Below are 27,659 nucleotides of genomic sequence, written 5' to 3'. Positions count from 1 at the left end.
TGAGTGCCGTGGCATCAGCCTAGCTCACAGCAACCTCAAACTCCTGGGCTTAAGCGATCCTACTGCCTCAGCCTCCCGAGTAGCTGGGACTACAGGCATGTGCCACCATGCCCAGCTAATTTTTTCTATATATATTTTAAGTTGGTCAGATAATTTCTTTCTATTTTTAGTAGAGACGGGGTCTCGCTCTTGCTCAGGCTGGTCTCAAACTCCTGACCTCGAGCGATCCTCCCACGTCGGCCTCCCAGAGTGCCAGGATTACAGGTGTGAGCCACCATGCCCGGCCTGTTCATGGTTTTTAAAAATCAAATCAGTTGCCAACATTTTTTTTAATCGGGTATTTATTTCACTTATAATTTTAGATTTCCAGCTTCTCTGGAAAATTTGTAAGATCTCTCAAAATGTAGCTCACATTCCACTGGTAGTAACAGTTAGATGGAGATGGGCAGTATCTTGCCTTTCAATATATCTGCATGCAGAGGGGTCACCCCAAAATAGGTAAGACATATGGTTGCCAGGCTCTTCCCTAAACTTCAAATACCCCCATACGTGGCCTCTCCTCACTAAGTCTGAATATCAAACTGTGTAGCAAGGGTCCCCAAATCGGGAGCTGAACCCAATGATTAGAGAAGAACCCAGCAGATCAGAAACAGTATGGACCTTTGTGAGGAGAGGAGAGGCTTGGCTCTGGCCAGTGGCTGCAAGCTCATGCTTCCACTAGGCAAGGTATGAACATTTGTTGAGCACCTACTATGTACCAGACACTGATTAGGCATCTGACACACCTTATCTCTTTGACCCTCTCAACAAACCCTTAAAAAGCTGGTATAATTATGTTTGCAAGAGAGGAAACAGTCTCAGAGAGCTAAGACAACTGCCAGAGCTCGTTTGGCTTGTATGTGGCAGGGCAGGGAGTGGAACTCAGCACTCCCTGGCACCAAAGCTCAGACCACCCAAACCAGGAAACTGATAGCTCTTCCAACAACCTGGGTATTGGAACAGGACAGGTTGTCATGGCTCCAGCTACAACAAATAGAGCTGCTCTATCCCAACTTCATACACACCCCGTCCTCAAAAATACACTTACTCTAGTCCTGGGTGTAAGCCAGGTACTGTACTTCTGCCTGGTCCCGTCTTGATATCCTTCTGCTTTGCTCTTTCCTTCCGATATCTGCTGCATGGCTATATCTGTGTCATGCGTAGCTCCTGAGGGATTCTTTTTGCAGCACCTAGTGCTGCATTATAGACTAGTAATAAGTAAGTGGTGACAGTGCTGCTTGGATGATAGGATACCAGGCACAAAAGATGCCCTTGCTCATCCTCTCGGAGCAGCTGATACCCCTTGACAGCCGGCTCAGTAGACAGATCTAGAAAAGGAGTATAGCACACAGACATTGGTCACTTACTTCCCTGCCAACCCCAATCTCTCTCTCTGGGCAGCAGCGCCTTCCTTCCAGACAGACAGGACCAGTCAGGTGCAACATACCCCTTCCTGGCCCACCAGGAAAAGCATCCCATATTGGCTGTAATCCACACTGAACCCTCCCTACTCACCTCTGGGCTGTCAGAGCCGCAGCAGAAGGGGAGCCTACACCCCCACCATGTAGGCAGTTACAAGTAGGAGCCTGAGTCAGAAAAACTGTGATTTAAGGCCTTCTCCCTCCACTTAATAGCTGTGTGATCTGAGACATTTACGCAGTCTGTTTCCTCACCTGTAGAATGCGGTTAGTAGCAAGACCTGTGGCCTACAGTTGTTTGAGGATGCAATGAGATGATGCATTTAAAGTGCTCACCACATAGGAAGTAGGTGGTGTGGCCAGGGGTTGGGGGAGGAAGGAATGAGGAGTCGTTGAATGGGGATGGATTTTCAGTTTGGGAAGATTAAAAAAAAGTGCTGGAGATGGATTGTGGTGATGGCTACATAACAATGTGAATGTACTTAATACCACTGAGCTGTATACATTAAAATGGTTTAAATGGTAAAGTTTAAGTTGTATATATTTTATCACAATTTTTTTTAAAAAGTGCTCATCACAGTATGACATTAAAAAAAGAGACTTCTTTGATGATCCTCAAACATCGAAGCTGGGGCTCACCCTGCCCCAGGGCTTTGCCGCGTCTCTGCCCAGAATTCTACCCTGGTTATTCCCGTGCTCCCTCCTCCCTTTGCTCAGATGTCAGCCACCTCCAGAGAAGACTTCCCCGATCACACTACCCAAAGTAGCACCGCCTGTCATTCGCATGCCCCTGGCCCTGACTTTTGAACGGCACTTATCACTCCCTGACATTGTACTGTGTACTTATTACTTCTCCCCTTTCGGAATATGAGCTCCATGAGGGCAGGGACTTGTCTTGTTCTCCGCTGACCCCCAGGATCTAGAACAGTGCCTGGCACTTGTGCAAGGAGTGAAAGTAAAACTTAGCTGTCATCACTGTCATTCCACAGGGGGCATAGGAACTCAAGACCCACATCCAGGACCAAAAAGCCCGCCAGGGTGTGGCAGCCCCTGGGAGGCAGAAGGGTTAAGCACGTGGGAAGCACTCAGAAGGGGTAAGGCACTAGCTTTGGAAAGAGAAGGAAGGTTGTGCTGAATTAAAGGGTCACAAAGTAAATTCCTGATTTGACTATGAGTCCGTGTTTGTTTTAAGCGTTCAGGCCCCATTATGGACTGGTGAATGGCTTGCCAAGGAAAGAGCAGCCAGCCAGGGAGCGGTTTGTGTATACACTGATCCGGCCTTCTCTGAGTTGCGGGCGTGGCCAGAGACTGTAGTGAACGCTTGTCGTCCTTAAAGGAGCAAAGGCCAACAAACACTCAGAACTGCTGGGGCGGCTGGCTGGAAGGGGCAGGACCAGGAAGCAGGCAGAAAGGAAAAGGCTGGAGGAGGGTTGAGAGCTAGCAGGGCATGCCTGAGCCTGGATCCCCACTGGGGCTATAGTTCAAGTTTGCATTTGCTCTAAGTTAAGGCAGCTGGACCAGGGGATGCCGAGACCTTAAACAAGGAATTCCCCAGGGGACATTAGGGCATGTACACCTGGGCAATTGAGGCGGCAGTGGGGGAGCCATACTCGGGGCAAAAACACTTAAAATCCTCAAAAGACTTTTCTGAAAGAGCTCTGAAGATAGATTACAGAGCCATCCTCTCTAGCCCATTCTAATATTTTATCATGTCCCTGTTTAGAGCCAACAGAAACCTCTCTCACTTTAAGTATTTAGGGAATGATGGGTAGATGTGTATAAGGGCAAATAACATCCTATATTTTATTTAATGCAGAAGAGGCTGGCTCAAGGGTGGATTTGATGCCATAAATAAAGTCATTTGGACCTTTGGGTTTAAATCTGACCCACCGGCATCTCCACCTTTTCATCTTTCAGCATGATCATATTAATCATAATCACTGCCATTTTTGAGACTTTGTGTGTGCCAGGTACTGTCCTAGGTACTTTACATAGATTATATAATTATTACAATAATCCCTTAAGATAGTTATTATTCTCCCTCACTTTACATAGGAGGAAACTAGGGCTCAAAGAAGTTAAACACATTTCTACAGCTAGTAAGTGGTAAATTTGGGATTTGAACTAGAATTGTCTGTCTGAAAAGCCACGCTATAAGACAGTGTCACTGGCACCTAGCTCGATGCCTGGCCCACAATATATGCCCAGAATATTTAGTTTTGGATGACCTGAATTAATGAATTTTCATGATACCATCCATTGATTGCCCACTCTACTTTAAGTGCTTTACAGATGGTGCCTTAGTTAATTGTTCAACAGCTCAGGGAGAGAGGGATTGTCTCCACTTCATACAGGGGGACACTGAATATCTGGGAGGTTCAGGGACTTGTCCAAGGAGCCACAGCTCTGTAACTAAGAAGCTAAGTCTGTCTGACTCCAAGCCCTGGGTGCTCTCTCAGTCTTGGAAAGGACATCAGCCATCACCCTGCCTCTGATGGGTCCCCCAGTGACAGAAGTTCACTACCTCTAATGGAATTTCATTGCCATAAAGTTTTTTTCTTTTTCCTTAAAGTTTCTGCAATCTGCCTTGGTGTAACTATCCAATAACAATGCCCTAAACGAAAGACCTGTGTTGGTGTAAGAAGCACTCTCATATACCTTGTTTAATTTGACTTGCACCACAACCCTGTGCAGTACCATCCCCATTTCACAGGTGCGGAAAAAAACAGACGTGGACAGGTAATTGCATGCTACATGTTCAACGCGGGCTCTCTCTGCTACAATAGGCTGCCCCTAAGTTCAAAGTCAAGTTCAAACTGGGGAGTGTGAGATAAGAGATAGGGAAGAGGGTTGGAGGTGAGTCAGACTCAGTCTTCCTCCATTTCTTGATCACCTTAGAAACCACCTCCCTCACCTGCCCCACACCAGCATTCAAGCCTCAGTGATCCTCTTATGTTTGGACTTAAAACTGATTGACTGACTGCTTAAAGTAGAACATTAAACAGCACAGCCTGGTAGAAGGTAATTGGTCAGAACAGTAAAGGTACCTTAGGTCACTGCAGAGGGGGCTGGCTGTCCTAGCTTGGTCCTCTTTGTATTTCCTGTGGGTAGAACAGCCTCTAACTAGGGGACACCCAACCCCTCGGAAAACCTGGGTTTCCCTCTAGACTAAGCCAGATCCTGGTGCTTGGGTCAAGCAGAGCCAGAGACAGTAGGACCCTCTTAGAACCCCGAGGACAGTCAACTCTCAGGAGGTGGTGGAGAGAAGGGAGTCCTCACTTGGCTCTTGAGTCAGCCAGGATGGCACTTCCCACGACATCTGTGGGCTAGACAAGGCTTATGTCACTACCAGGCATTTGTCTGAGCTCAAGCTGGGCTTTAGACTGCCCAAAGCCATCCCAGGATTCAGAATCTGTCCCAGGACAGCGGAAACCTAGCGGAGAAGCCCAGGTCCGGGCTCGGGAGCTAACAGCCCCCGATTGCCCACAGTGCCTCAGCTGTCCCCTTCTAGTTACCCACTTAAGCATCAGCCTCTCCATCCGCTTAGAATGCCCAGGGCCAGTGGGACGGCCTCCTGTGAGAGCCAACCACCGGGAGAATGGGGAGAGGTCCAGCGCCCCCCAAGTGGAGCAGAACACCCACTTCTGGATCTGCCAACAGCCTAAACCAAGAAGGTGCACTTCAAGGAGTGGTCACTGGGTGTCACCGCTGCTTCTCGGGCAAGTGCCCTCATCTGTGAGCTAACGCGGAAGGATGCTGCAGAGAGAAAATTCCTTCTCAGAGACACAGTTTACAGGCCTGGCATCTTCGGTGCTGTCCACAAGCTCCGTGAGTTCTCACTGCCCTCCCCCCGGCCTCCTGGCTCACCTGGGTTACTTGGTCCGTCACGGAGTTGCTCCCTTGCTCCTCTCTCCTTCCCAGCTCGCTGTGGGGGCAGAACCAAAACTCTGCGTTCTCCACACTGGCGCTGGAGCGTGCAGTTAGAGAAAGTCATGCAAGCCTGGCTTTGCTTTGGATTCATGATTGCAAACCTCAAACAGGCACTCATCCCTGGTCAGCCAGCTCTCCCTGGGAGTTCGAGTCCCACTCTCTCATTCCCTTAAACAACCACCTCATATCCAGTCTTCAGACTTCCCATGCTCCCATTCCACTTTCACTTGTTTCATTTAAAAAAGAAAAAAGAAATTCCTCACCTTTTCATCACCAAACCTCTAAATCTACTAGCATTTGCCTGTATCTTCTCCTCCTTCACCTCTACTCTGAATCCCATCCCCCTCACTTTCTCTAGGTCCTTTGTATTTCTCTGCTTTCTTCTGGACTAATATCTCCCTCTCGTATCTCTCATCTTAAAAATCTCTCTTTATACCAAGTGACTCTCCAGCTACCAGCCTGTGTCTCTGCCTTCCTCCAGCACTAACGTCCTCCTTCTATCTCAATACCATTATTTAAAGAAAAAAAAAAAGCTGTCTCTGCTAACTACCTCCCATTCACTGTTCAACCTGTTCACATCTGGCTGATACCTAACTGCTCCACTGAGTTGACTTCAAGGTCACCATTATCTCCAAGTCACCAAATGCAAGGGATGTAAATGTCTTAACATTCCCCCCAGGACTGTGCACACCAGACTGGACCACATTCTCCCCTCTTGGCTTCTACAACGCCATCCTCTCTTGATTTCTTAGATTTCTCCACTTTGGTTTCCTTTGTTGGCTCCTCCACTATCCGATTGTAAATATTAGAAATTTTTTGGTCTTGGTCCTGGATAGTTTTCTCTTTTCCTTCTTATTCTGCCTTCTTAGGTAATCTCACCCATCCCTGTTGATCTGCACACTGCCTTTCTGCGCTGATGACTTCCAGACCTGTATCTTTGGCTAGTCCTATCTATTTGACATCTCCACTTGCGTGTTTCACAGGTATTTAAACATCAACAAGTCCAGAATGGAATTCTCAACTTCTCTCTCCCCAAAACACCTGTCCTTCTTAACTAAGTCTTCTCTGTCTCTGTAAATTGTTGGCGCCCACAATGCTCAAGCCCCAAGCCTAGGAATCAGCAGTTTTTCTTTCACTCTCATATCCATTCTGTGAGCAAATCTGATCGATTCTATCTCCAAAATTCATTTTAAATCTCTCACTGCTCTCCATCTCCACACTCATCAGGACCCCCATCATTGCTCTAGTACCTGACGCAGAATGTTTCTCACTAATCTTCCCATTTCCACACTCTTCAATCCATTCTCAACGCAGCAGCAACAGTGATCTTAAAGACTGAGTCAGTGATGGGAATGTTCTGCATCTTAATCTGGGTATGCATATGTAAAACTCTGAGGCGTGCTTAAGATTTGTACACTTTACTGTAGGTTACATCTCAACTAAAAAAAAAAAAAACCTAAGTAAAATGTTAATTTCCTAGTTAAAATGTTTCAGCAGCTTCTCTGTGTACTCAGTAAAAACCAAGCCCTGCACAGCTCAGACCCAGCCTTTTCCTCCAGCCTCATCTCCCACTACACTTCCTCCTTGCCTGCAAGAGCCCAGCTGCCCTGGTTTTCATTTAGTTTCTCTAATAAGCCAAAAGCTGCCCTGCCCGCCTCAGGACCTTTGCTCAGGCTCCTCCCTTAGCCCAGAACCCTTCTTCGTTCCTAGTACCTCCTCCTTCATCTCAACTTCCCAGGCTTTCTCAGACACCTCTCCTCCCATCTAAAGTCGGTCATCTCATTTATTCATTCTGTTCCTTCATGCTTTTATAATTTTTTTCTGCAGTTGGGACCAGCTTATACATTTGATGGACATTTATTACATGCACAGTATTACATATAAGTGCTACATAGATAACTAATGCCATGAGTCTTAAAGAGTAAACAGATTCCTTTTACTTTTTCAGTTCCTATAAATCATGGTAAGAGTGCTTAAGTGAAAAAAAAAAATCCCCCTCCCCTAGGAGTCTACATAGTGTCTCTAGACACTGTCTAGAACCATAGCAATCTACACAAGCCAGGTAAAAGGGGAACACTGTGGCCAAAGACAAAAGTCCGTGGGGAGGTGTACGGTGGGGGAATGGGAAGAAAGCAAGAAGCCGGCAGCAGTGCTCACTGGTCTCTATTCTGCAAGTTTGGGCAATGCTATCTCTTCTCAAGCAACCCCTTGCTGGATTCGTACCCCTGTGCTTGCGGAGGCCTCCCCCTGCCCCCACCCCATGATCTCAGTTGATTCCAGGGCAGCAGTTCCACCCTTGGTCTGGAGCAGGAGACATGGTGGGCACACGGTGTTATGGTTTGACTTGTGTTCTCCAAAAAGACAATGGGTAAGTGAAAAACAGGGGAGAAGCACGTGTGAAAAATTAAATAGTCATTGACATGCATAACATATGCACATGCACACACAAGAGAAAATGCCTTTCCTTTATTTTTTCCATAAAGCTGGATGCTGAAAACACAGGACCAGTGTGCAGCACCGACATTCCTGATGCAGCAGGACAGCTTCTCAGATACCTTGTCTTCCAGCCCAGCCCTCTGACACATCCAATTTTGACAAGTGCAGTCATTTCAACAACAGGGCCATTCAGAACAACTTCATTTATTCAAAAGCTCTTCTGAGAGGCTCTCTGCTTGACTGCTCCAAGGATCTCTCTGCTGGTGACAGCTCTTCTGTGGTTGTAGAAGGACAATCTAAACGCCTCCAGGCTAACCCATTCCAGTTGCCAATCATCCAGAGAGCCTAGTGCATCCAAGACCCAGGAGCGCCCGCTGAAGTCAGGGTGGGTCTGGGAGAGAAACAGCACAGGGGTGAGAGAGAGAAGTGAAGGCTTTGCAGAGTGAACAATTTATGGCCTAACACCCAGTATCACGGCTTGCATGGGTTCCTGCACACATGGAACAACAAACCACCCAAAGGGATAACAGTAGGGATGTGATGAAAGAAAACAGGCCACTGTACCTACCAGAAGGCTCTTGGGAAGAGGAAGAAGAGAGGGAGGGACATTTGTATCTGATCAGAAAGATATCGTTTGGGTAATAGTCTCCAGTCACTTCAACTTTTGTGACTTGGTTTTTCCTGACAGAGGTGGAGTTAACATTTAACACCTGGTGAAGATGGAAAACACTATTTTAGTCTAGAGTGTACTTTCACACTTTATATTTCATATTGGTAAGCATTTTGCTTTAGCATTGCTCAATTTCCAGCCTACCATCATCGTTCCTATTACTGCCTGTGTCAGCTTGGTCTCCAGCCAAGCTGGAAAACTTGCTCTTCTTCAGATGCATCCCTGTTTCCCAGCCTCCATGCTCCTGTTTGTCACCTCTACCTGCCATGCACCCAACTCCACCTTTCAGATCCTATCCAACCTTTAGGGCTCCTCCCCAAGTGCCACCTCCTGCTTATCTGTGCTCCACAAAACCTTGACTCCCTCCTCCCGCTGAGCACCATGATGCTCTGCACTCTCAGGGCCTGTATCACATGCCACCTTATGTCATTTGCATTCTTGTCTAAAGTCAGAGAGACAGAGTAGTAAAAAGAAACTCTTTTGAGAATCATCAGCTTAGGGCTCTAATCCCAGCACCGCCTGGACATGAGACATCACTAAGCAAGTCATCTTCACACATTGGTCTCAGCTCCTTTTATGTGAAAGGAAAGGCTTGAAGCCAAGATTCAAAAAGTTTCTCCTGCTAATAATTTAGAAGTGACTCCTCAACACCGCCCCCCTCCCCTCACTGCAGGATGGTGAGCCCCTTTACAACAGAGACTGCATCATTTCCATCTCAGTTCCCACAGCAAACCTGGCTTGCACTTAGACACAACACATTTATTCAGCCAATATCTTGTTTTAACCTCACATTGCCCTGAGAGGTTGATCCCAGCCAGACCCATGACTTGGGAGGCACAAGGAAACAGAGTGGGCTGCCAGGCCCATGCAGTTAAGGACAGGCCAAGGAAAGAATAATTATTAGAAGGGGAATGTCTAGGAAATACTCAAAGTACTGCTTAATGCAAGTACTCCCATGGAGAGCCCCTCTAGCCAAATGCAAGCTCTGTAGCAGTGGTTTTCAACTATGGGGGGATTTTGCCCTCCAGGGGACATTTGGCAATGTCTGGGAACATTTTTGGTTGTCACAGCTGGGAGGGAAGGTGCTACTGGTGTCTACTGGGTAGAGGCCACAGATGCTGCTTAACATCCTACTGTGCGCAGAACCACCCTCCACAACAAAGAGATATCCGGCCCCAAAATCTCAATAGTGCTATGGTTGAGAAAGCTCTGCTCTAAATATCATACCCTTTCTCCTTCTCCCATCTCTCCTTGATCCAATTTCCTCTTTTTTCCCAGGATAAGCAACAGATTCCAAATAATACTACTGGAATATGGAAACTTTGGTACAATGACACACATGAACACTCAACCTTACTTCCTTGTCCTGAAGAAGTAAAACTCAAAATCAAAGCTCCCGCACATCTTTCATAGAATCTCCTTATGTTTCTTGCATGTCTCCAGTTTTTAAAGGGAAGACTTTCCTGATTTTGTTTTCTACAATTTGTATGCCATAGGGTGAGGCCAGGTGGGCCGGAGGAAGGAACAAGCAAGCCTCCCTACCTAAGGAACATTTTCAATACAGAGCATCATTTGATAAAAACCTGACATCTGCCATGCTTCAAAGTTACAGAACAGACTAGGTGGTGAATCTACCCTCCACAAGAAAAGGAGAGGGCATTTAAGAATCAGTTTACAAATTGCCTGTCAACAGGTGAAAGAGAGAGAGAGGGCTGGGGGATAAGAGCTCAGGTGTTCAAAGCTGCTGCCAAAAGAAAGAAAAACCAAGATAGCTATTAGCGGATCCAGTTTACAGAAGCTGTTTGCACATAACTTTTCAGGAACACAACGTGTGAAGAAGCACTCCTATATCAGAATACGTTCAAGTCAAGATCACACCCAGGGCCACTAACATGATACCTCTCTTGGCCATTCCAAGCTTCCACAAAGAGAATGCCAACTCACTTGCTTTAGGACTTTCCCCATGTAACTAAAATAGGCTTCCTTCTTCTTCCCCTTCTTTCTCCTGCTTCTCTTCTTTCCAGGGGCTGAGTTGGCCCACTCATACTTCTTTTTGGCTGAGAAATAAATTTCAGTCTTCTTGTTAGGGAACCTTAGGCCACCAAAGCAAAAGAAGTACATGTTGAAGGCTCAACCCTTGTGCTTCTAGCTCAGAGCACCAGCCGTAGGCAAGTGTATGCTCTTAAGAGGATTTTATAGGGAGGGCTGGAAGGCACTCTTTGCTAATAAAATTAGTGATTGTACCTGCAGAAGATGAAAGCTCTCAAAAGCCTTAAGAGATATTAGCTGTAGAGGCTAAAGCAGGCTTTGTGTTGCAATGCTGAAAGGAGCCCGAGGTGGGAAACTCAAAATCTTAAGCTTTCGGCTGGGCACAGTGGCTCACACCTATAATCCTAGCACTTTGGGAGGCCGAGGTGGGAGGATCGCTTGAGCCCAGGAGTTTGAGACCAGCCTGGGCAATAGTGAGACCCTGTTTCTACCAAAAAAAAAAAAAAAAAAAAATTAAGCTTTCTTCTGTTCTATCCCATATGTAAGAGAAGCCACTTTGATATAATGGCTATGAATTTACCAGGCAACACTCATTTCAGAAGTTATTCTTTTAATGGGTCTGACTCCAGATATTTTTATTATGTGGTTCTTAGCCACTAAGACTTCAATTAAAAAAAAAAAACTAGGAGTAGGACCTGTATGTTGCTAAAGCATCCCAGGTGAATCTAATGGCCAGCCAGATATGAGATTCATTGATCTATAAAATCATCCTAAAGCTACTACACAAGATTTTGGGCTGGAGTAGCGGGGACAGCTATTCACAGACATTGTGCTTATGCCCTGTGTATTTATATTTGCATTGGAAGAGAAGGGCATCTCCTGAAAAGCAGCACATACCTGGTTATGCAATAGCAATTAGGAACTCAGGTGACAAATCATGAATAGGAAAACCAGGAAGTCACGGTACCCACAAGGCTGAACTTTGAGAAACTGTAGATATAGAGGCTGTGAACTCCCTGCAATTAGTATTATCAGCTCAGCTACAAGGAAGTGACCAGTCTGACACGAACCAACAGATAAGAGGACACCAGAGAACCAGGGTGTTGGAGAAGGGGAGGAGGAGCAGATGTGATGTTGCAGGGGGGATACAGCACAGAGAGCCTGGCCAGATAGCATTCGCTCATTCCAAAATATTCAGGAAGTTGTGATCCCCTACTAAGTGCAAGGCCCAGGGCTATGCACAGAAATAGTAATAAATTAGCCATAGGAATCATAAAACTCACACAAAGGAAAATCACAGGGTGTTCAGAGGACTCACAGGCATCAGTTAGAAATCTCAGTCTGCTACAAAGGACATGCAATAAATTATCTGCTTCTAATAATTTCCCCATTCTGAAGATAAAAGAAATAATTACATTAATATTAATAGCAATGCTAGCTTGTATTTACTCAGTGCTTAGTACCTGCTTTGAATTATACAAAACATCTTATAGTCATCATCTCATTCATGGTTCCAACGCTCAGAGATGGGTTTTATCATCTTTATTAAACATGAGGAAACTGAGGCTTATGTTTATGCACATGAACTAATTTCTTCAAGGTCATATAGCTAGTAAGTTGCAGCGCCAGGACTTGAACTCTAGTGTATCTGACACCAAAATTCTCATCAATATTTATCCAAGTTAGGCCCTCTGCTCGCCTGCAGCAGAATCTCCTAGGCTGCTTATTATAATAAAACCCAGATCTCTAGCCCCATCCTAAGCCTCTGGTACCTAAAGTTCAGGTACCACTGTGCCACCACTGCCTCCTGAGTATGGGAGGATGCCACTCTGAACCAAATCCTCTTCAGGGCAGAAGAGCTAATTAGAGACCTGGAAAGGATGGGGACACTAGGCAGAAAGTGACTGTGACTCTGTTAGGAGGAGAGGAAAGCCACATTGAGAAGGTGGACCTCAACAAGATCAGCAAAAATCGAGTTAGGATTCGATGGATAGAAACTGTAAAAGGGAGGCTGACCTGAGAAAAGCAGGAGGCTTCTCTTTACCTGGCCCTGACCTTGGATCTCCAGAGAAACTGCCTTTCACTTCAACCCGGTCTTATCTTGGTGGGGTATCACCAGATCCAAAGGACAAGCTCATAAATAGGGATAATGAGTAACAAGACCAGGAGATGGGACAGTCGGGAGCTGGTTGGCCTACAGGGCACAGAGGGAGTCTGGGCAGTGGCTCAGGACTAAGACTGAGCAGAAGGGCGTCGGGCCTGTTCTTATGTGGAGACATCTGTGGGCCTGGGGGAGGCCTGATGAGTCAAGTGGCCCAGGTAGACCCACATGTTATAGCACATCATAGAGGGGACTTGGGCATTGGATGGGATGTTGGATTACATGCCTTCTGAGATCTCATAGGTTTTGTTGATTCTACTTTTAAATAATTGAAACATTCCCCCGTATCATTTCTTTAGGGTTCAGGTTGTCAGAATTTGGATACAAGTACGGCTCCTGGTATTTCTACCTCTAGATAGTCTTAAGAATTAAGTCAGTTGACTAGAAAGAGCTACAGGTCACACTGTGCATTTTAATGTCATCTCATTTCAGGATCTTAACTCTAGGAGATGGGTATTGCGCTACAGCTTACCAGTTCAGAAACGGAGAAATTCTGGCTGAATGGCAGGAGGAAAGGGGTTTGGAGGTCAAATTAGAAGATGTCACTTTAAATATGACATCACACTCTTCCTGGAACATCAGTTCTATAGATACTAACCAAATATCGATGGTAGAGTATACTACTACTAAGTACTTGCTACTTTGTCAGCTGGAGAGAAGAAAGGAATTGGAATGGTTTTCTTCCAAACCCAACAATATCTCTTCTCTAACTTCTACTCTAAGGTTTTAGGAGAAAAAGGGGATGGAGAAAAGGAAAATATCAGCCCCTCCATTAAGAAATGGGGCAGGAATGGAGGTGTTGGGTCACGCAGAGAAGATCTAGGGTGCTTCCTCCGCTTGCTTCTCCTCACCCCACTTCCTGCACCCTGTCTCACCATAAGCAACCTCTTAACTGGATGAGCATGTTGGGTAGGGAAAATTCCCCATTACTCAAATCAGAAATTTTAACTTCTGGTGCCAGCTCTACTGCTGCCTCACTTTGACCTAGTCAGTCAGCTGCTCTCCCTGGGACTCAGTCTGCCCATCTGTAAAGGAGGGTGTTTGATTATATGACCACTAAGATTCCTGAGAATCTTGTGACTCAAAGTGTAGCAGCATCAGGACCAGCAACATCACCATCACTTGGGAGCTTGTTAGAAATACAGAATTTCAGGCCCCATACCTACTAAATCAAAATCTGCATTTTCACAAGATCCCTAGGTGACTTTTATGTATTTTAAAGCTTGAGACATTCCCCTTAAGACACCATCAATCATGAATAAATTGTGATATGTCTTTCTGTTTTCCCTCTCAGGGGTTCCTAACACACTCTCAAATTTTCTAGCTCTAGGATTACTTCCAATGGTCAGGATAGCTTGAGATTTAGTGATTGCCTGGTTTGGGGCTCAGGGAAAGGCCATATGGCACTTAAAGTATAATAATACATCTACACAATCCATTTACTAATTAACACGTTAATTATTTCACCTACTCAACTCAAGAAACACCTATTGGGCAGCAGACACAGCTTGAGGGGCTGGAGAGAGAAGGATGAGTAGGGTATGGTCTCTGTCCTAGGGAGTTTAGGGATATGCCTGGACAGCCAACTCAACCCAGTGTGATAAGCACTTCTGTAATTAGTAAAGAGGATACATTCCAGTGAAATGTTTGTAGTCAGAAACTATTATCACAAGCAGGAATAATTCCAGAGGCAATTCCAGGCTGTGTCCGCCTCCACCATCTGACTCTGTCTTTCCTATGGCCTTAAATCTGGCTCTTCTGCCCACACAGAGGGATGAGTTATTGGGACCATCCCTGTCTGGTGATTCACAGGATACTGATGGTGATGCCTCACTTAAATTCTTCTCTGTCCCCCAGTGATCAGAACTTGTGGTGTGACCTTTCCCTTAGCTCAGAGGTCCTTAACGTGGGTACATAGGGAGGTTACTTCTGGGGGTGGAAGGGAGGAGGGGGTCCCTGTGCAAACTGTTCTATGTATGTGCTTAATACATTTGTCTCAGGAGAGAAAGTCCACAAGTTTTCATCAAAGGATGACGAAATCTAAAAATTGAGTGTCCTGCTGCCTGAGAGCCTCCTAGTGGCAACTCCTTCCTTCTTTTCTTCCTCCTCTCTCCCCTCCCCCTCTTCAGCCAACATCTCCCAATTTCGTCTGTGCTTAGTTTGATTAAAGAAAGCTCTGCTTGTGGTACTACAGTCATTCCAAAGAGCCAAGCAAAGCCTCTTGTCCCAACTCCACACTGTCACAGGTAAGCACAGCTGGGCCACAGGAACGGTGGGGAAAAGAAATCCCTAGAACTCAGAGCCAAGTCTTTAGCAATTGGCTGGCTGGTCCTCTGTCTTTAACAGCTAAAGGTGAGAAGATGAACTTTTAAAGTGGCTTTCTGGACTTTCAGGGTGGCTTACAGCAATGATCCCTGCCCTGAAAACACCCTTTTCCTTTGTCCTGTAAGATGTCGCTAGTGTCAGGTGTAGTGTGAGAGGAGAGAGAGGGGGTCCACAGGTAGGCAAAAGTCATCAATGACATCAGAGAGGCAACCATTGGGTCTGCTTTTACTTACAAAAATTTAGGATTTAGAAACCATGGAGAGTATATATGCTATCTTTGATGTATCATTCTTAGTTCAAATCCAGCCTTAGGCATTTAAGCGGAGGAAATATGTTTTTGATACTTTCTAAGACAGAATCCCAAATCATTTTTATATGGCTGTGAGTACATAATGAAGTTATTTTGCAACATAAATTTGCCTTTCTACTTCTGTTCTATAATAATTTGGGCTTATAAGATAAATTTATAAAATGACCTTTGAATATGCTGTGTGACTAGATTTTTTTCCTAGACTTCCTGTTTCTGTGTTGCTAGACTCAGTGCTGAAAGAGCTGTCTTCCTTGGGTGCAGAGGTAAAGGGGAAGGTGGGGGGCAGCCCAGAAGCATTTTGGGAAAGTGGAATGGGAACAAACATTTCTGTGCAAAATTCAGAGTTAGTTTTCATGGATAACCCGGTGCAGACCCTCTGCAGCTATTGGTAACTACAAAAGGGCTTTCGGAACTGCAGCTTTTGTTCAGTGTAAACACACAGTGTGCAGGCCTGACCCGGGGAAAAGTAAACAAGCCCTGAGATCTGCTTCCAGGGGCAGGAGATGAGACTGAGGTTGTACAATGCCTGATTTTCATGCAGAAAACCTACCAAGGGGATAGATTTACCACCTCACATTACATGACCCATAGGTTCACAGGCCATTCCACATTCATTTATTAAGTGTTTAAGAGCTGCACACCCTAGACACTGTGCTACTTAGGGGCCAGAGGTACATCCAAGCGCAGAACAGACATAGCTTCTAGCTGTCACAGCCCTTACAAACTAGTGAGAGAGGTAGACAACAGGCTCAAGTGAATTCAGTGCTGTAATGAGGACAGCACTTCCAGAATGCTGTGGAGACATAAAAGGGGAACATCCAACTCTGACTTAGGAGATCATGGAAGCCTTCCTGGAGGAAGTAACATTGAGGCTGAGAGCTGAAGTTAGCTAGGCTGTAGGAGTGAGGGGTGGGACAGCAGGCAACAGAATTGCAGGCAGAGAACCGGATGTATCCTCTCTAGGGTATATGGATATATTTGACAACTAAGATAAACATCTAATTCTTTTTGTTTTTAGAATTGCCTATTCAGGCCTGGCAGAGTGGCTCACATCTGTAACCCTGGCACTTTGGGAGGGTGAGGCAGGAGGATCACTGGAGGCCAGGAGTTTGAGACCAGCCTGGGCAATAGCAAGAGCACACCTCTATAAAAAATAGAAAAATTACGTAGGCATGGTGGTGCGAGACTGTGATCCCAGCTACTTGGGAAGCTGAAGCAGGAGAATTGCCTGAGACCACGAGTTTGAGGATGCAGTGAGCTACTATGATGCCACTGCACTCTAGCCTGGATGACAGAGTGAGATCCTGTCTCAAAAAAAAAAAAAGAGGCCCATTAAGTTTCAAAGTATCTGCTAGTTCTTCAATTCTGGAAGGTCTGCAAATTTCTGATGTGACTTTCATTTCTAAGTGTTACTTGATATTTTAAAAATAAAAATTTTTATTTTAGAACACTTTTAGATTTTTAACATTAAATTTTAAAATAACTTCAAATTTACAGAAAATTGCAAGAAAAGTGCAAAAAGCCCTCAAAAAACTTCCTTATATTCTTTAACTACTTTAGCAATTGTTAAGATTTTGCTATATTTGCTTTGTCCTTTTATATCTACCTTTATGTATCCACACACCCTCCTGCCCCTCCTCATGTTCTCCTTCTTCTCAGTATTATTATTTTTTTCAAAGTTTGAGACATCATACCTTTGACTCCTAAATACATAAGCAGGTATCTGCTAAAAATAAGGACATTATCTTACAGAACCTCAGTACAATGATCAAATTCAGGAAAACTAACATTGATACTACACTACTATCTAATATACAGTCTGTATTTGAATTTCTCCAACTGTTGCAGTCATGTCCCTTACATTTTCCTGGTTGGAGATCCAATCCAGGATCATATATTGCCGCTGCCTTCTTCTTCTTCTTCTTCTTTTTTTTTTTTTTTTGAGATAGGGTCTTGCTCTGTCACCCAGGCTCTGGAATGCAGTGGTACAATCAGCTCACTGCAACCGCCAACTCCTGGGCTCAAGTGATCCTCCCACCTCTCCTGCCTCTCCCACCTCAGCCTTCTGAGTAGCTAGGACTATGGGCGTGTGCCACCATGCCTGGCTAATTTCTGTATATTTTGTAGAGACCAGCCTGGGATATGTTGCCCAGGCTGGTCTCAAACTCCTGGCCTCAGTCCTCCTGCCTCAGCCTTCCAAAGTGACACATTGCCTTTAATCGTGTTGCCTTTAATCTGGAACAGTGCCTTAGCCTCTTTGTCTTTCATGCTATTGATATTTTTAAAGAGTACGGATCAGTTGTTTTGTACGATGCCCCTTAATGTGAGTTTGTTTGATGTTTCCTCATGGTTAGATTCAGTTTATATATTTTTTATCAGGAAAGTGATATTGTATCTTTTTCAGGAGATCACATCAGGAGGCTCACGGTGTCAGTGTGTCTCATTATTGGTGATACAAACTTTTGTTTCTTAGTCACCCAGGCTCTGGAATGCAGTGGTACAATCATAGTTCACTGCATCCTCCAAATCCTGGGCTCAAGTGATCCTCCCACCTCTCCCACCTCAGCCTTCGGAGCAGCTGGGACTATGGGCATATTTTAAACTGTAACAGAAACATACATATCCAAATGTGTTTCTATTCAAATTGTATCACAAAGGAGATTAATAAAGAACTAACCTGCTCTAAGTTACCTTGTTTGAATGCAGACCTCAGTGTTTAGTCTCTCTTGCCATCTCTGCATATATTTGAACTTTGTGTAAATGTATCATAGACTAAAAGGATTATAGCTATGCAGTGGCCTTAAAAAGGCTGAATGTAAGATTGTAAAAGTAACAAATTACTGCTTAGCCATGTAAATCAGAATTTCCTTGATACCATACAACCAAAACAACATACAAAAGTCAATTGGAATCCTGAGGCTGATTTAAGATAATTGTGAGTGTCACTGAGCAGATTTGAGTTCATCAAAAGAGCCTCATTAGTCTCAATGCCTGATTTTATATTAAAATGTATATAAAATTAATTAATAAACTACCCTTTGCATATGTCACATTTATGTTTTATATGTTGGGTTCTGTATAGAATGTTGATTAAAACAAGAGTCTCTTACTTTGGCCATTTGAAAATCACATTGTATCCCACTGTGGGTCCTATCCACTATACAGTTTCTGCAACCCTCTCATCTGCAGGCTTTGATGTTTCTTTTCCTAATGCCTGGGATTTCACCCTAATTTCCAACACCCCCAGGGTCCAGGGAACACATATACATCATTTACCAATGGGTTTTGGGGTATGGTCCCTGGATGCTCCACAGTGCACAAAATTTGAGATTTCCTTCTTTCATTTTTGAAATCCAGTTCTGCTTATGTTAAAACATACCAATAGAAACATTTTAGGAGTACAGTCACACTCCATGCAATCACCTGCTTAGCCACTGACTGACACAAATGACCCAAACATAGGACAGTCCTACCTTATTCCAGAGTTCTCATTCCACAAAGGAGGACATGAGATCCAGACAGGTGTCTTCCGAAGAAGGTGAACTGTTAGTGGTAGTCAGACTGCAGCCCAGCTCTTCCTGTGCCAGGGGTTGGGGTGGCTTTCTGATGGCAGATGCGCTCCCTCGGGAGGTGACCAAGCTGCCTTCCTCTCTCTTGGCAAGTGTGGGTTGTTGGCAGCTGACGCAGGCCTTGAGCAAGGTTCTTCAGTCTGGTTTACTCATCTCAAATTCAGCCACAGAGTTGAAGCCCAGCCAGGTCCTTGGAGGCCTCTAGATTTCCTAGCAGATTTTGCAATAGAAGATGGCCCTAATGGAAACACAGGACTGAAGAGGTGTAGATGCCTTAGAAATTCATTTATAATATATTTTCATTGGGAAAATACATTCTAAGTTCTAAAAGATTTTTCCAAATTCAACCAATGTGTCAATAAATTGGAGACCACTTACAACTCATTCCATTCCATTGAACCAGTATGGATGGACTTCATATTTATGTGTGCAAGGTAGTGCAATAGCTACTTGGTGGGTGCCAAGGGGCTATCAAGACGTTTAAGACATGGTCCGATGCTCAAGAAGCCTACAATATTCCGGGAGAGATGGTACATAAATACATTTAAAACTTAACAATAAGGTAAGGTAACGTCTGATGCATGCCCAGATGAGTCGAAGAGAACATGGACCACTGGAGAATGGAGGCAGTCGGCCATATAGCTGAACACTGGGGCTCCTAAGTCAAATGACCTCCCTGAAATTGCAGCTGCTCCACTTCCTAGCCTTGTGGTAAGTTCCCTAAGTTCCCTAAGGCGCTTAGAACAGCTCTGGTCATTTTTGGTGCCCCCAAAATGTTAGCTATTACTATTACCTCTGTGTGCTTAAACCGCCACTTCAGGGATGAGTAGGACGTGAGCAGAGGAGCAGGAGTAGGTTTCGCGGAAGGGTGACAACATCATAATGAATTATCCTCGCGGAAAGCTCCACAAACGAATATTTTGTAACTTAGCTGGCCATCTACCCCAGCAGCGGCGGGAGGCGGCCATCCAGGAAACCGGATTCTACCAGCCTCCCGTCGGCAGCTCCGCCGCCTGAGATCCCAGTGCACGCCTCCAGGGGGCGCTGCCGCCCAGCCGCCGCGGCCCGCCCGGCGCGCGCCCCCGCCGCCCGCCCCGCGCGTGCGCGCCGCCCAGGTGAGGAGGCGGTGGCTTGGGCCGCGGCGGGGGCGGGCTCCTCAGCGGGCCCGGCCGGCGGGGTGGAGCCGGAGAGGCCTGGGCGGGGCGGGGCCCTGCGAGACCAAGGCCAGAGGCGGGACCAGCCGCCGCCGTCTCCGTCTCGGTGTCCCGGCCCCCACAGCGCCCGGCAGCCGCGGCGGGAGGAGCGGAAACCGCCGGGTGCGCCCTGCTCGGAGCCGCGCCGGCCAAGAGCGCGCTGAGGAGCGGCGGGGCGGCCTCCGTCCGGCCGGGACCAGAGCGGCGCGCGCCCCCTCCCCGCAGCCCCCCGGCGCGGCCCCGCCCGGCCCCGCCCGAGCTGGTCGCGGGCCCCCGGCCCGGCCCCGGCCCGATCGCTGCCACCTGAGCCCCTACGCCGGCGCCATGGCGGAGCAGGAGAGCTTGGAGTTCGGCAAGGCGGACTTCGTGCTGATGGACACCGTCTCCATGCCCGAGTTCATGGCCAACCTCAAGCTCAGGTGAGGGCGGGGCGGGGGTGCGAGGCTGCGCTTTCCCGAGAGGGGGCGCCTCGCGGTGCGGCCGGACTGGGGGCGTGCGGGGCGCGCCGAGCTCCGGGATGGAGTGCGGCCGGAGGGCGGTGTCGGGGGTCCGCGGAGCGCCGTGATGCCGCTTTGCCCAGACAGGACGCCGCTGGGGTGCGGCCGCTTTGGGGTGCAAGGGGCGTGCCGAGCCCGGGGGCCGCGCTTTCCTGGGGGGGCGTCCCTGGGTGCTGTCCGCACTGGGAGTGTAAGGGGTACGCCGAGCTGGAGGGAGCGCTCGGGCCAGCGCACCCGCCTGCCCTGCGCCAGGTAAGCGATGTGGGCGGGCCGGGTGACCTCATGGAAACAAAAGTAAGGACAAATAAAAACTTCAGAGAGAGTCGTGGTGGCCCCGAAGACCCTAGGACGACTAGAGGGTTGTTTGGTTGTTTTGGAGAGAGGCTGCCGTCTCATCCCGGTTTCACACTTGCTGCTTTGCTTCTATTCTTCTTCGTCTTTTTTTTTTTTTTTTTTCCTGGCATGGTTCCATCATATCATTCAGGATGCTTTGGAGTGATCCCTGAGCTGTCTGTTCCGGGACACTGGCTATTTTTTAGTTCCTCTCTAAACGTAATTAGACACGTTTCCAGACGTCGAAGAGACTGCTGTACTTGCCAGTGCCAAGATAAACTGTCTGAATTTGACAAGGCGTTCATGGTTTTAGTCTTTTCAAGGAGTTGTGGATGGAGCCCTTGTGTTACTGACATCCTTGAGAATGTAGTCACAACTCAACGACCCAAAATGGGCTTCCAAGATGAATTTGTTTTAGAAAATCCCCTACATGTGATTACTTCAGTTTTATTTATTTATTTATTTATTTTTAGAGACAGGGTCTCACTCTGTCTCCCAGGCTGGAGTGCAGTGGCACGATCATAGCTCACTGCAACCAGTCCTCTTCCCTCAACCTCCTGAGTAGTTGAGACTGTTCCAGGCATGCGCTGCCACTCTTGGCTAGTTTTTAAAATTTTTTTTGTAGAGATGGGGGTCTTACTATGTTGCTCAGGCTGGTCTTGAACTCTTGGCTTCAAGGGATCCTCCCACCTCGGCCCTCCCAAAGTGCTAGGATTACAAGCATGAGCCACCAGGCCTGGACTTCACTCTTGATAGAGTAATATGTAAACATACTTTTAAAGTAGTTTGACTTAAACATTACAGTAAGTGGAGTTTCAAAATAGCTGAGTTGTGGGGCGTGTGTGTGTGTGTGTGTGTGTGTGTGTGTTTCTGTTTCCTTGGAAGCTTTGGCCCCATTTCTTGTAAGGTTTATAGCTACACATCACTCCTTAAGCTTATAAAGTGAAAATCAAAGACTAGATTTGGGTGCTTAACTAACCCTACTTCTCAGTATTAGTTACCCCAGTTAATCCTAATTTAGGAATTTTAAAAACTTGTTTAATCTTTGAAATTGCAAACCACATAGTCTTCATCTGCTCTTGGGGAGGCTTAGTTTTGTCCCAGAGCATAGAGCAGGAGCACAGACCTGAGTTCTACACCTGCCTACCACAAACTGGCCTCGAGCTGGTCAATGTACCTGAGTTTTCTAATTTATAAAATGATGAGGATCTTTCAATACTCATATTCTATGATTCTAAATTTTCAAGTGTAGGCAATTTCAAAGTTGCATAGTATCTTTCCAAATAGAGTGTTGCAAGGTGAAGTAATATAATCAGATTTATTACATACACAGAGATAGGGTCTTGCTCCGTAACCCAGGCTAGAGTGCAGTAGCATAATCATAGCTCACAGCAACCTCAAACTCATGAGCTCAGGTGATCCTCTTGCCTCAGCCTCCTGAGTAGCTGGGACTACAGGCACACACCACCACACCTAACTAATTTTTTATTTTTTTGCAGAGACAGCATCTCACTATTGACCAGGCTGGTCTTGAACTCCCAGCCTCAAGTGATCCTCCTGCCTCAGCCTCCCAAAGTGCTAGGATTATAGGCATGAGCCATGGCGCCTGGGCAGGATGTTACATTTCTGATCAAAGTTTAGATGCCCAATTTTTTGTAGAAATAACCTCAAATATCAATCAAAATTACATCCCTCTACATCTATACCTCTATAACCCATAACCACTACCATAGTGGTTAAGAGTCAGATTGTTGAGATTCAAATTCCAGTTCTACTGCTTCCTTGCTGTGGTCCTTGGGCAAGTTACTTAACCTCTCTGCCTCAGTCTTTTTATCTGTCGAATTTGGGGTTGTCCTGAGCATTAAATGAGTTGATATATGTAACTTCAAAGATTAGTACCTGGCAAATTCATACTAGCAGTACTGTTTAAAGTTTTCCCAAGTGCATATAAAGCAGATAAAGGAGTAAGTTATGTAGCAATTTCATAGATTAAAGTAGTTTTAAATTATTTACATTTATTTTAAATTATTCACTCCCCTCCCCAAAAGAAAGAAGTTGTATGCTTTGAGAAATGCCTTTATAATTTAGTCACTCTCAGCTTATAATCATTTCCGTTTTTCAGACATTAAATACATTTATTAAGTACATTCTGCATACAAGACACTATAGTAATAGTTGAATATAGAGTCATTCATCTTAACCTCTATCTCTTACATCCAGTGAATACATGACATTAGCCGGATCTTTTGCAGAGTTTTTAGAATTTGAAAGTGAAGGCTTAGAGTCTAGCTGGGTTACATTAGTTTGTAGGACTACTCCTCTGCAGTAGAATTAAAATTTATATGGCTTTTTAAAGAGTAAATTGGGGCTGCACACGGTGGTTCATACCTGTAATCCTAGCACTTTGGGATGCCAAGGCAGGAGGATCACTTGAGCCTAGAAGTTTGAGACCAACCTGAGCAAGAGTGAGACCTCATTTCTACAAAAAATAGAAAAATTAGGTGGGCATGATAGCATGCACCGTAGTCCCAGCTACTTGGGAGGCTGAGGTGGGAGGATCACTTGAGCCCAGGAGTTCAAGATTGCAGTGAGCTATGATGGGACCACTGCATTCCAGCCTGGGTGGGCGACAGAGTGAGACCCTGTCTCAAGGAAAAAAACAAAAAAAGTAAATTAGGGGAGGGCACTTAGAATGAATTTTTTTTTTAAGACTTTAAGTCTCTAAGTATGAATCTCAAGACAGGTTATTAAGGTGAGCCTAACAACTCCTATGTGTACAGAAGAGAACTCTGCAATTTAATTCTACTTTGTTCAGAGCACTCTAGAAGATAAGGTGGGAGCATCCAAAGAAGTACAGGATGTGCCCCTTACCTCTCAAAGAGTTGACATGTCATTGGAGACAGGGAGAAAGGTGAAAATTTCTATTGATTTAAAGAATAGTTTAGGAAAACAATACAAGAGTTAAGCCTTATAGAGCTTAGGTGATTATTTGCCAAGTATTTGTACAAATTGTTCTGGAATTCACGAGAGAGAGAGAGAGAGAGAGATAGAGAGAGAGAGAAACGCTTTAGGCTGACTCAGAAAACACCTTATAAAGGAGGAGAGGAGGAGCTGAGCTGAGTCCCAAAGGATGGTAGGATTTGTCTAGGTAAACATGTGGGTGGAGAGCATTCCAGGTGGATTAAGTGGCATGAGTTGAGGTTGGTGGCATGAAAGCTGGCTCTACTTGGGTGACAGCGATTAAGCTAAGTTGTCTGGAGGGGAAGGGGTTGATGTTGGGGACTTGTGGGAGGAATCATCACCTCTCATTAGCACAGCTCTTGGCTGATGCCCAGGTTTTTAGGTCTACCTTTACACCCAATCACCATGTCAGTCAGGATCCTGGATGTTCAGCCATGTGTATGCATTTGTATGTATCTCATCTGTGTGTGAACTTGACAACTTGAGAATTGGCTGCAATTCTCACTGTACAGATCAGTGATCGTTCATGACTTACTTGTAAGTTAGAGTGGTTGTTTCCCTGTAGCCATAGACACAGTCTCTTACCCTCCTCTCAAGCTGTAAATCCTGACCCAGACAGAAAGCAGTCCTGTCTGATAGTTTGAATTTCATATTATCCTGATGTCTCCCCGGATTGTTTTAGTATTTAGCTGTATAAGCTCCTCGGCTCCTGCTGTTGTGTCCCTTAGATATTTTTTTCACTTTGCAGGAGGTGACTGGGAACCCACCACTGCAGATCCAGGTGTTATGATGTGATGTTGAAGTGTTTTTGTCTCCTGGAGTATCAGTGGTTGGGCCACACTGAGTCTATCTTTGTGATTGTACATAGGTGAAATTGAGCCTGTCTGGTCTATTGGTGGACATGGATGTGTGAGTGAAACTGCCTTGTGTACGTGTACCTGATAACTCCTGCCCTGCCCAAGCTGTGGCTCCTGCTCTCATTCCCCAGTCTGGAATGTCCTGTCCTCTGCTTCCCACCTGGCTCTTCTGCAAGGTCTGCTTTCTTCCTTTATGGTCTGTAACATACAAGGAAGCACTTAAGGCTGTAGTTGCTGCAGGGGTCTATGTCATCAAAACTTGATTTTAATTTTCTTCACAGCAGCATCTAGCATGATGCTGGGCACATAGTACATTCCTTTGTGACAACGTTTTTTTGTAGAGGGGAAAAAAAGGAATGTTTCAGTTACTTTTTTAAAGCTCTTGTGGCATTGTCCATTTAGAATTATCTCATTTTGCCATTATTCGGGCCTTCTTTTTCCCTCTTGGAGCTAAAACTTGATTTTTGGACATCTGCCACAATTGGTGTAACTTTCCCCTTACTATTGTTATTTTTAAAAGCTGATGTAGGCTTGTGCCTGTGGTTGGGGGTCTGGATGGGTCGTGAGTAATGGGGTGATGTGTGTTAGTGTGAGTTAGTATGTCTGAGAAGAAGCTTCAGTTTTTGTTTCTTGCCCTTATAATATAATCTGCTAGTAAATTAAGGACTGCCTGCCTTCCCTCCTAGAAGTCTCTTGCTGGGGAAGATTTGTTCTATTTACTTCTTTTTCCTTTTTGGTGGAGGTGGAGGTGGTGGTGGTGGTAAGTCCCTTATTCCATTTTTCAAGGGTCTGTGCCCAGGAGTGAGAGTCCTGTACAAGTACCACCTCCTTTGCGGTCTGGGATGGTTCCTGCTGACAACCTTAATGACCACTTGGAGCCCCGGCCACAGCATCTCCGCCATGTTCTGCTTTCTCTGTGGCCGCTTCCTTTTTGGACCTTGAGCACTTTGGTTCCTTTTCTCCTTGCATGGGTCATTCCTTGAGTTCTTCCAGCGTTAACATCAGCTTTGCACCCTCTCTCTAACTGAGAGTCCTGCCAGGGCAAGCCACATGGAACATCTGGTCCTCTCTGTGCCTCTTGCTCTTCACTGAGCCATGCACGGGAAAGGAAGAATGCAGGCTGCTGCTCCGGAGCGGACTCCAGCCGGGGACAGTGTCTCTGAGAGACGTGCTTTTCATTTTACAGAACGATGAAATATACATTAGGCTTCCAGAGGTCCAGTTTCTTAACTTTATTTGTTATTGGTTCCTGTTTTGAGAATAAAGCATCTGCTCAGCCTTATATGTTGGCTTCATGGAAATTTAATTTTTCCTCCGCTCTTTTCTTACTGTTTTCTCTCTTCCATAAAAGCAATCATCTGAAGCACCGTGAATGCCAAGCTCCATGCAACTCCTCTTTTTAACCTAATACAGCATGGCTTTTATACCTTTCTTAAACTATGGTTTCTCAACTTTAGCACTATCGACATTTTGGTCTGGATAATACTTTGTTATGGAGGTTGTCCTGTGCATTGTAGGATGTTTAGCAGCATCTCTGGCCTCTATCCACTAGATGCCAATAGCACCACTTCCCTCTCATTGATGACAACCAAAACTGTGTCTAGATGTTGCCACATGTCCCTGGTGTGTGTGTGTGTGTGTGTGTGTGTAGAATTGCCCCCAGTTGAGAACCACTGGCCTGGATTGTTCTCACTCCCTGGAATGTCCTCCTTCCCTCATCTTTGCCCTCATTCCCTGCCTGTCACACTCTCACTCATCCATCAAGACCAGTTTTGAGAAGTCTTTCCCAATCCTCCAAAACAGATTTAACTATACTCTCATCTGTGCCCCCAGGATACGTGGACACTTGGTCGTAACTGTTAGAGAATTTGTCATGTTATATTGTTATCTGCATGTCTGCCTCCTCATCAACCTGTGAAATCCTCAAAGACAGATAGCCTGCCCAGGTTTTCTGGTACTTTGAAACTTATTATGGTTGGGGGTGACCATCTTTCAGGAAAAGAATATAAATTATGAACGCAGAATGAGATACAGGGCTTTGGAAGGGGAAGATGCACGTGAGTAGCTGTGAAGCAAACATGCCTCTTGTCCTTTTGTATTTTCTATCACGCTACAGATTTGGGCTCCTCTGTGCTCACTATACATCTTAAAATGAGTAAGAAGTCCAATGTTGGCTGATCATTCTTCAACCAGTGGAATTCTTAATTTTTTTTAAAAAAGCATACAATTTTCTCAAAATGTTATGCTCATTTTAATACAACTTAATCATGTGTTGGGAGAGCTAGTTATAGAATTAGTAGAAAGACAGTGAACAGGCACACATACACTGACCACACCACTTCTGTATTCTTTCTCTGTGGCTGTTTGGTCATTTGGAAAATTTGGTGGGACAAAGGGTTTCTCTTGCTTGCCAGGGGAAAAAAAAAAAAAATCAAAGATACCCTGGGTGGTCTTCAAGCAAATGTAAACCTGCAATTGGTTCAGAGCTCTGGTTAGAAATAGCTCTAGTTAGATTTATAGGAGAGGTGAATGGCACACTAAATCTTTTTGGCTTCCATGTGAAATTCTTTGGCAACTTCTTTTGGAGGCCTTTGGAATAGGACAGTTTGCTCTGTGCCTGTTTTGCACATTGGCTTCATATTGGGACAAAAATGGGAATTTGGGTTTTGGAGCTGCCATTTGGAGTGAATCACCCTACCGCCTTGTTTCCTTTCCTACTCCGTGACAGTTTTCCAAGACTATTTTTATTCAGGGTCATTTCTTGACCCTGGAGACTTCTGCTGAATTTAGTTCCCAAATAGAGCCAGATGTGGGTGGAATCAAGCACTTAGAAGCTGCTACTTGTTCATTTCATTACAGGTTCTGAAGGGTCTACTTCTACATTAAAGAGATATGTCTTGACTTTTTGCTTAACTTTGGGACAAAAATGGTGAATCTGGTAAAGATAGAAATGTGCTTATTTAATGATCAA

General features: G+C 45.5%; 3 protein-coding genes across 3 annotated transcripts in view; 1 reads left to right on the top strand and 2 right to left on the bottom strand.

Annotated features, from left to right (window-relative positions):
- The window catches only part of TMEM98 (transmembrane protein 98), a 34,396-nt gene extending 12,782 nt beyond the window's left edge, over positions 1-21,614 (bottom strand). Inside the window, exon 1 of the mRNA XM_069482284.1 lies at positions 21,561-21,614. The gene's annotated coding sequence lies outside the window, so the exon portion shown is untranslated. The remainder of the gene's footprint in view (positions 1-21,560) is intronic.
- H2BN1 (H2B.N variant histone 1) lies at positions 8,032-10,614 on the bottom strand. Its single transcript, XM_069483080.1, has 2 exons — positions 10,438-10,614; positions 8,032-8,214 (listed from the first exon to the last, which is right to left on the bottom strand). Exons 1-2 carry the CDS (start codon positions 10,612-10,614, stop codon positions 8,032-8,034), a joined length of 360 nt encoding a protein of 119 aa, XP_069339181.1.
- MYO1D (myosin ID) overlaps positions 20,362-27,659 on the top strand; it is a 324,487-nt gene continuing 317,189 nt past the window's right edge. Inside the window, exon 1 of the mRNA XM_069482282.1 lies at positions 20,362-20,459. Coding sequence (XP_069338383.1) covers positions 20,365-20,459 — 95 coding nt within the window. The 5' untranslated portion in view covers positions 20,362-20,364. The remainder of the gene's footprint in view (positions 20,460-27,659) is intronic.

The sequence above is a fragment of the Eulemur rufifrons genome, chromosome 9 (genome assembly GCF_041146395.1).
Source record: "Eulemur rufifrons isolate Redbay chromosome 9, OSU_ERuf_1, whole genome shotgun sequence".
Taxonomy (NCBI): Eukaryota; Metazoa; Chordata; class Mammalia; order Primates; family Lemuridae; genus Eulemur; species Eulemur rufifrons.
The sequence above is the reverse complement of the archived record's forward strand: the minus strand, read 5'-3'. Positions and strand labels throughout refer to the sequence as shown.

Excerpts from the sequence above, each read along its gene's own strand:
- H2BN1 (XM_069483080.1), bottom strand. The coding sequence starts at position 10,614 with ATGTACTTCTTTTGCTTTGGTGGCCTAAGGTTCCCTAACAAGAAGACT. Across the intron at positions 8,215-10,437 it reads TGGGGAAAGTCCTAAAGCAA|ACCCACCCTGACTTCAGCGG; the intron begins GTGAGTTGGCAT and ends TTTCTCTCCCAG.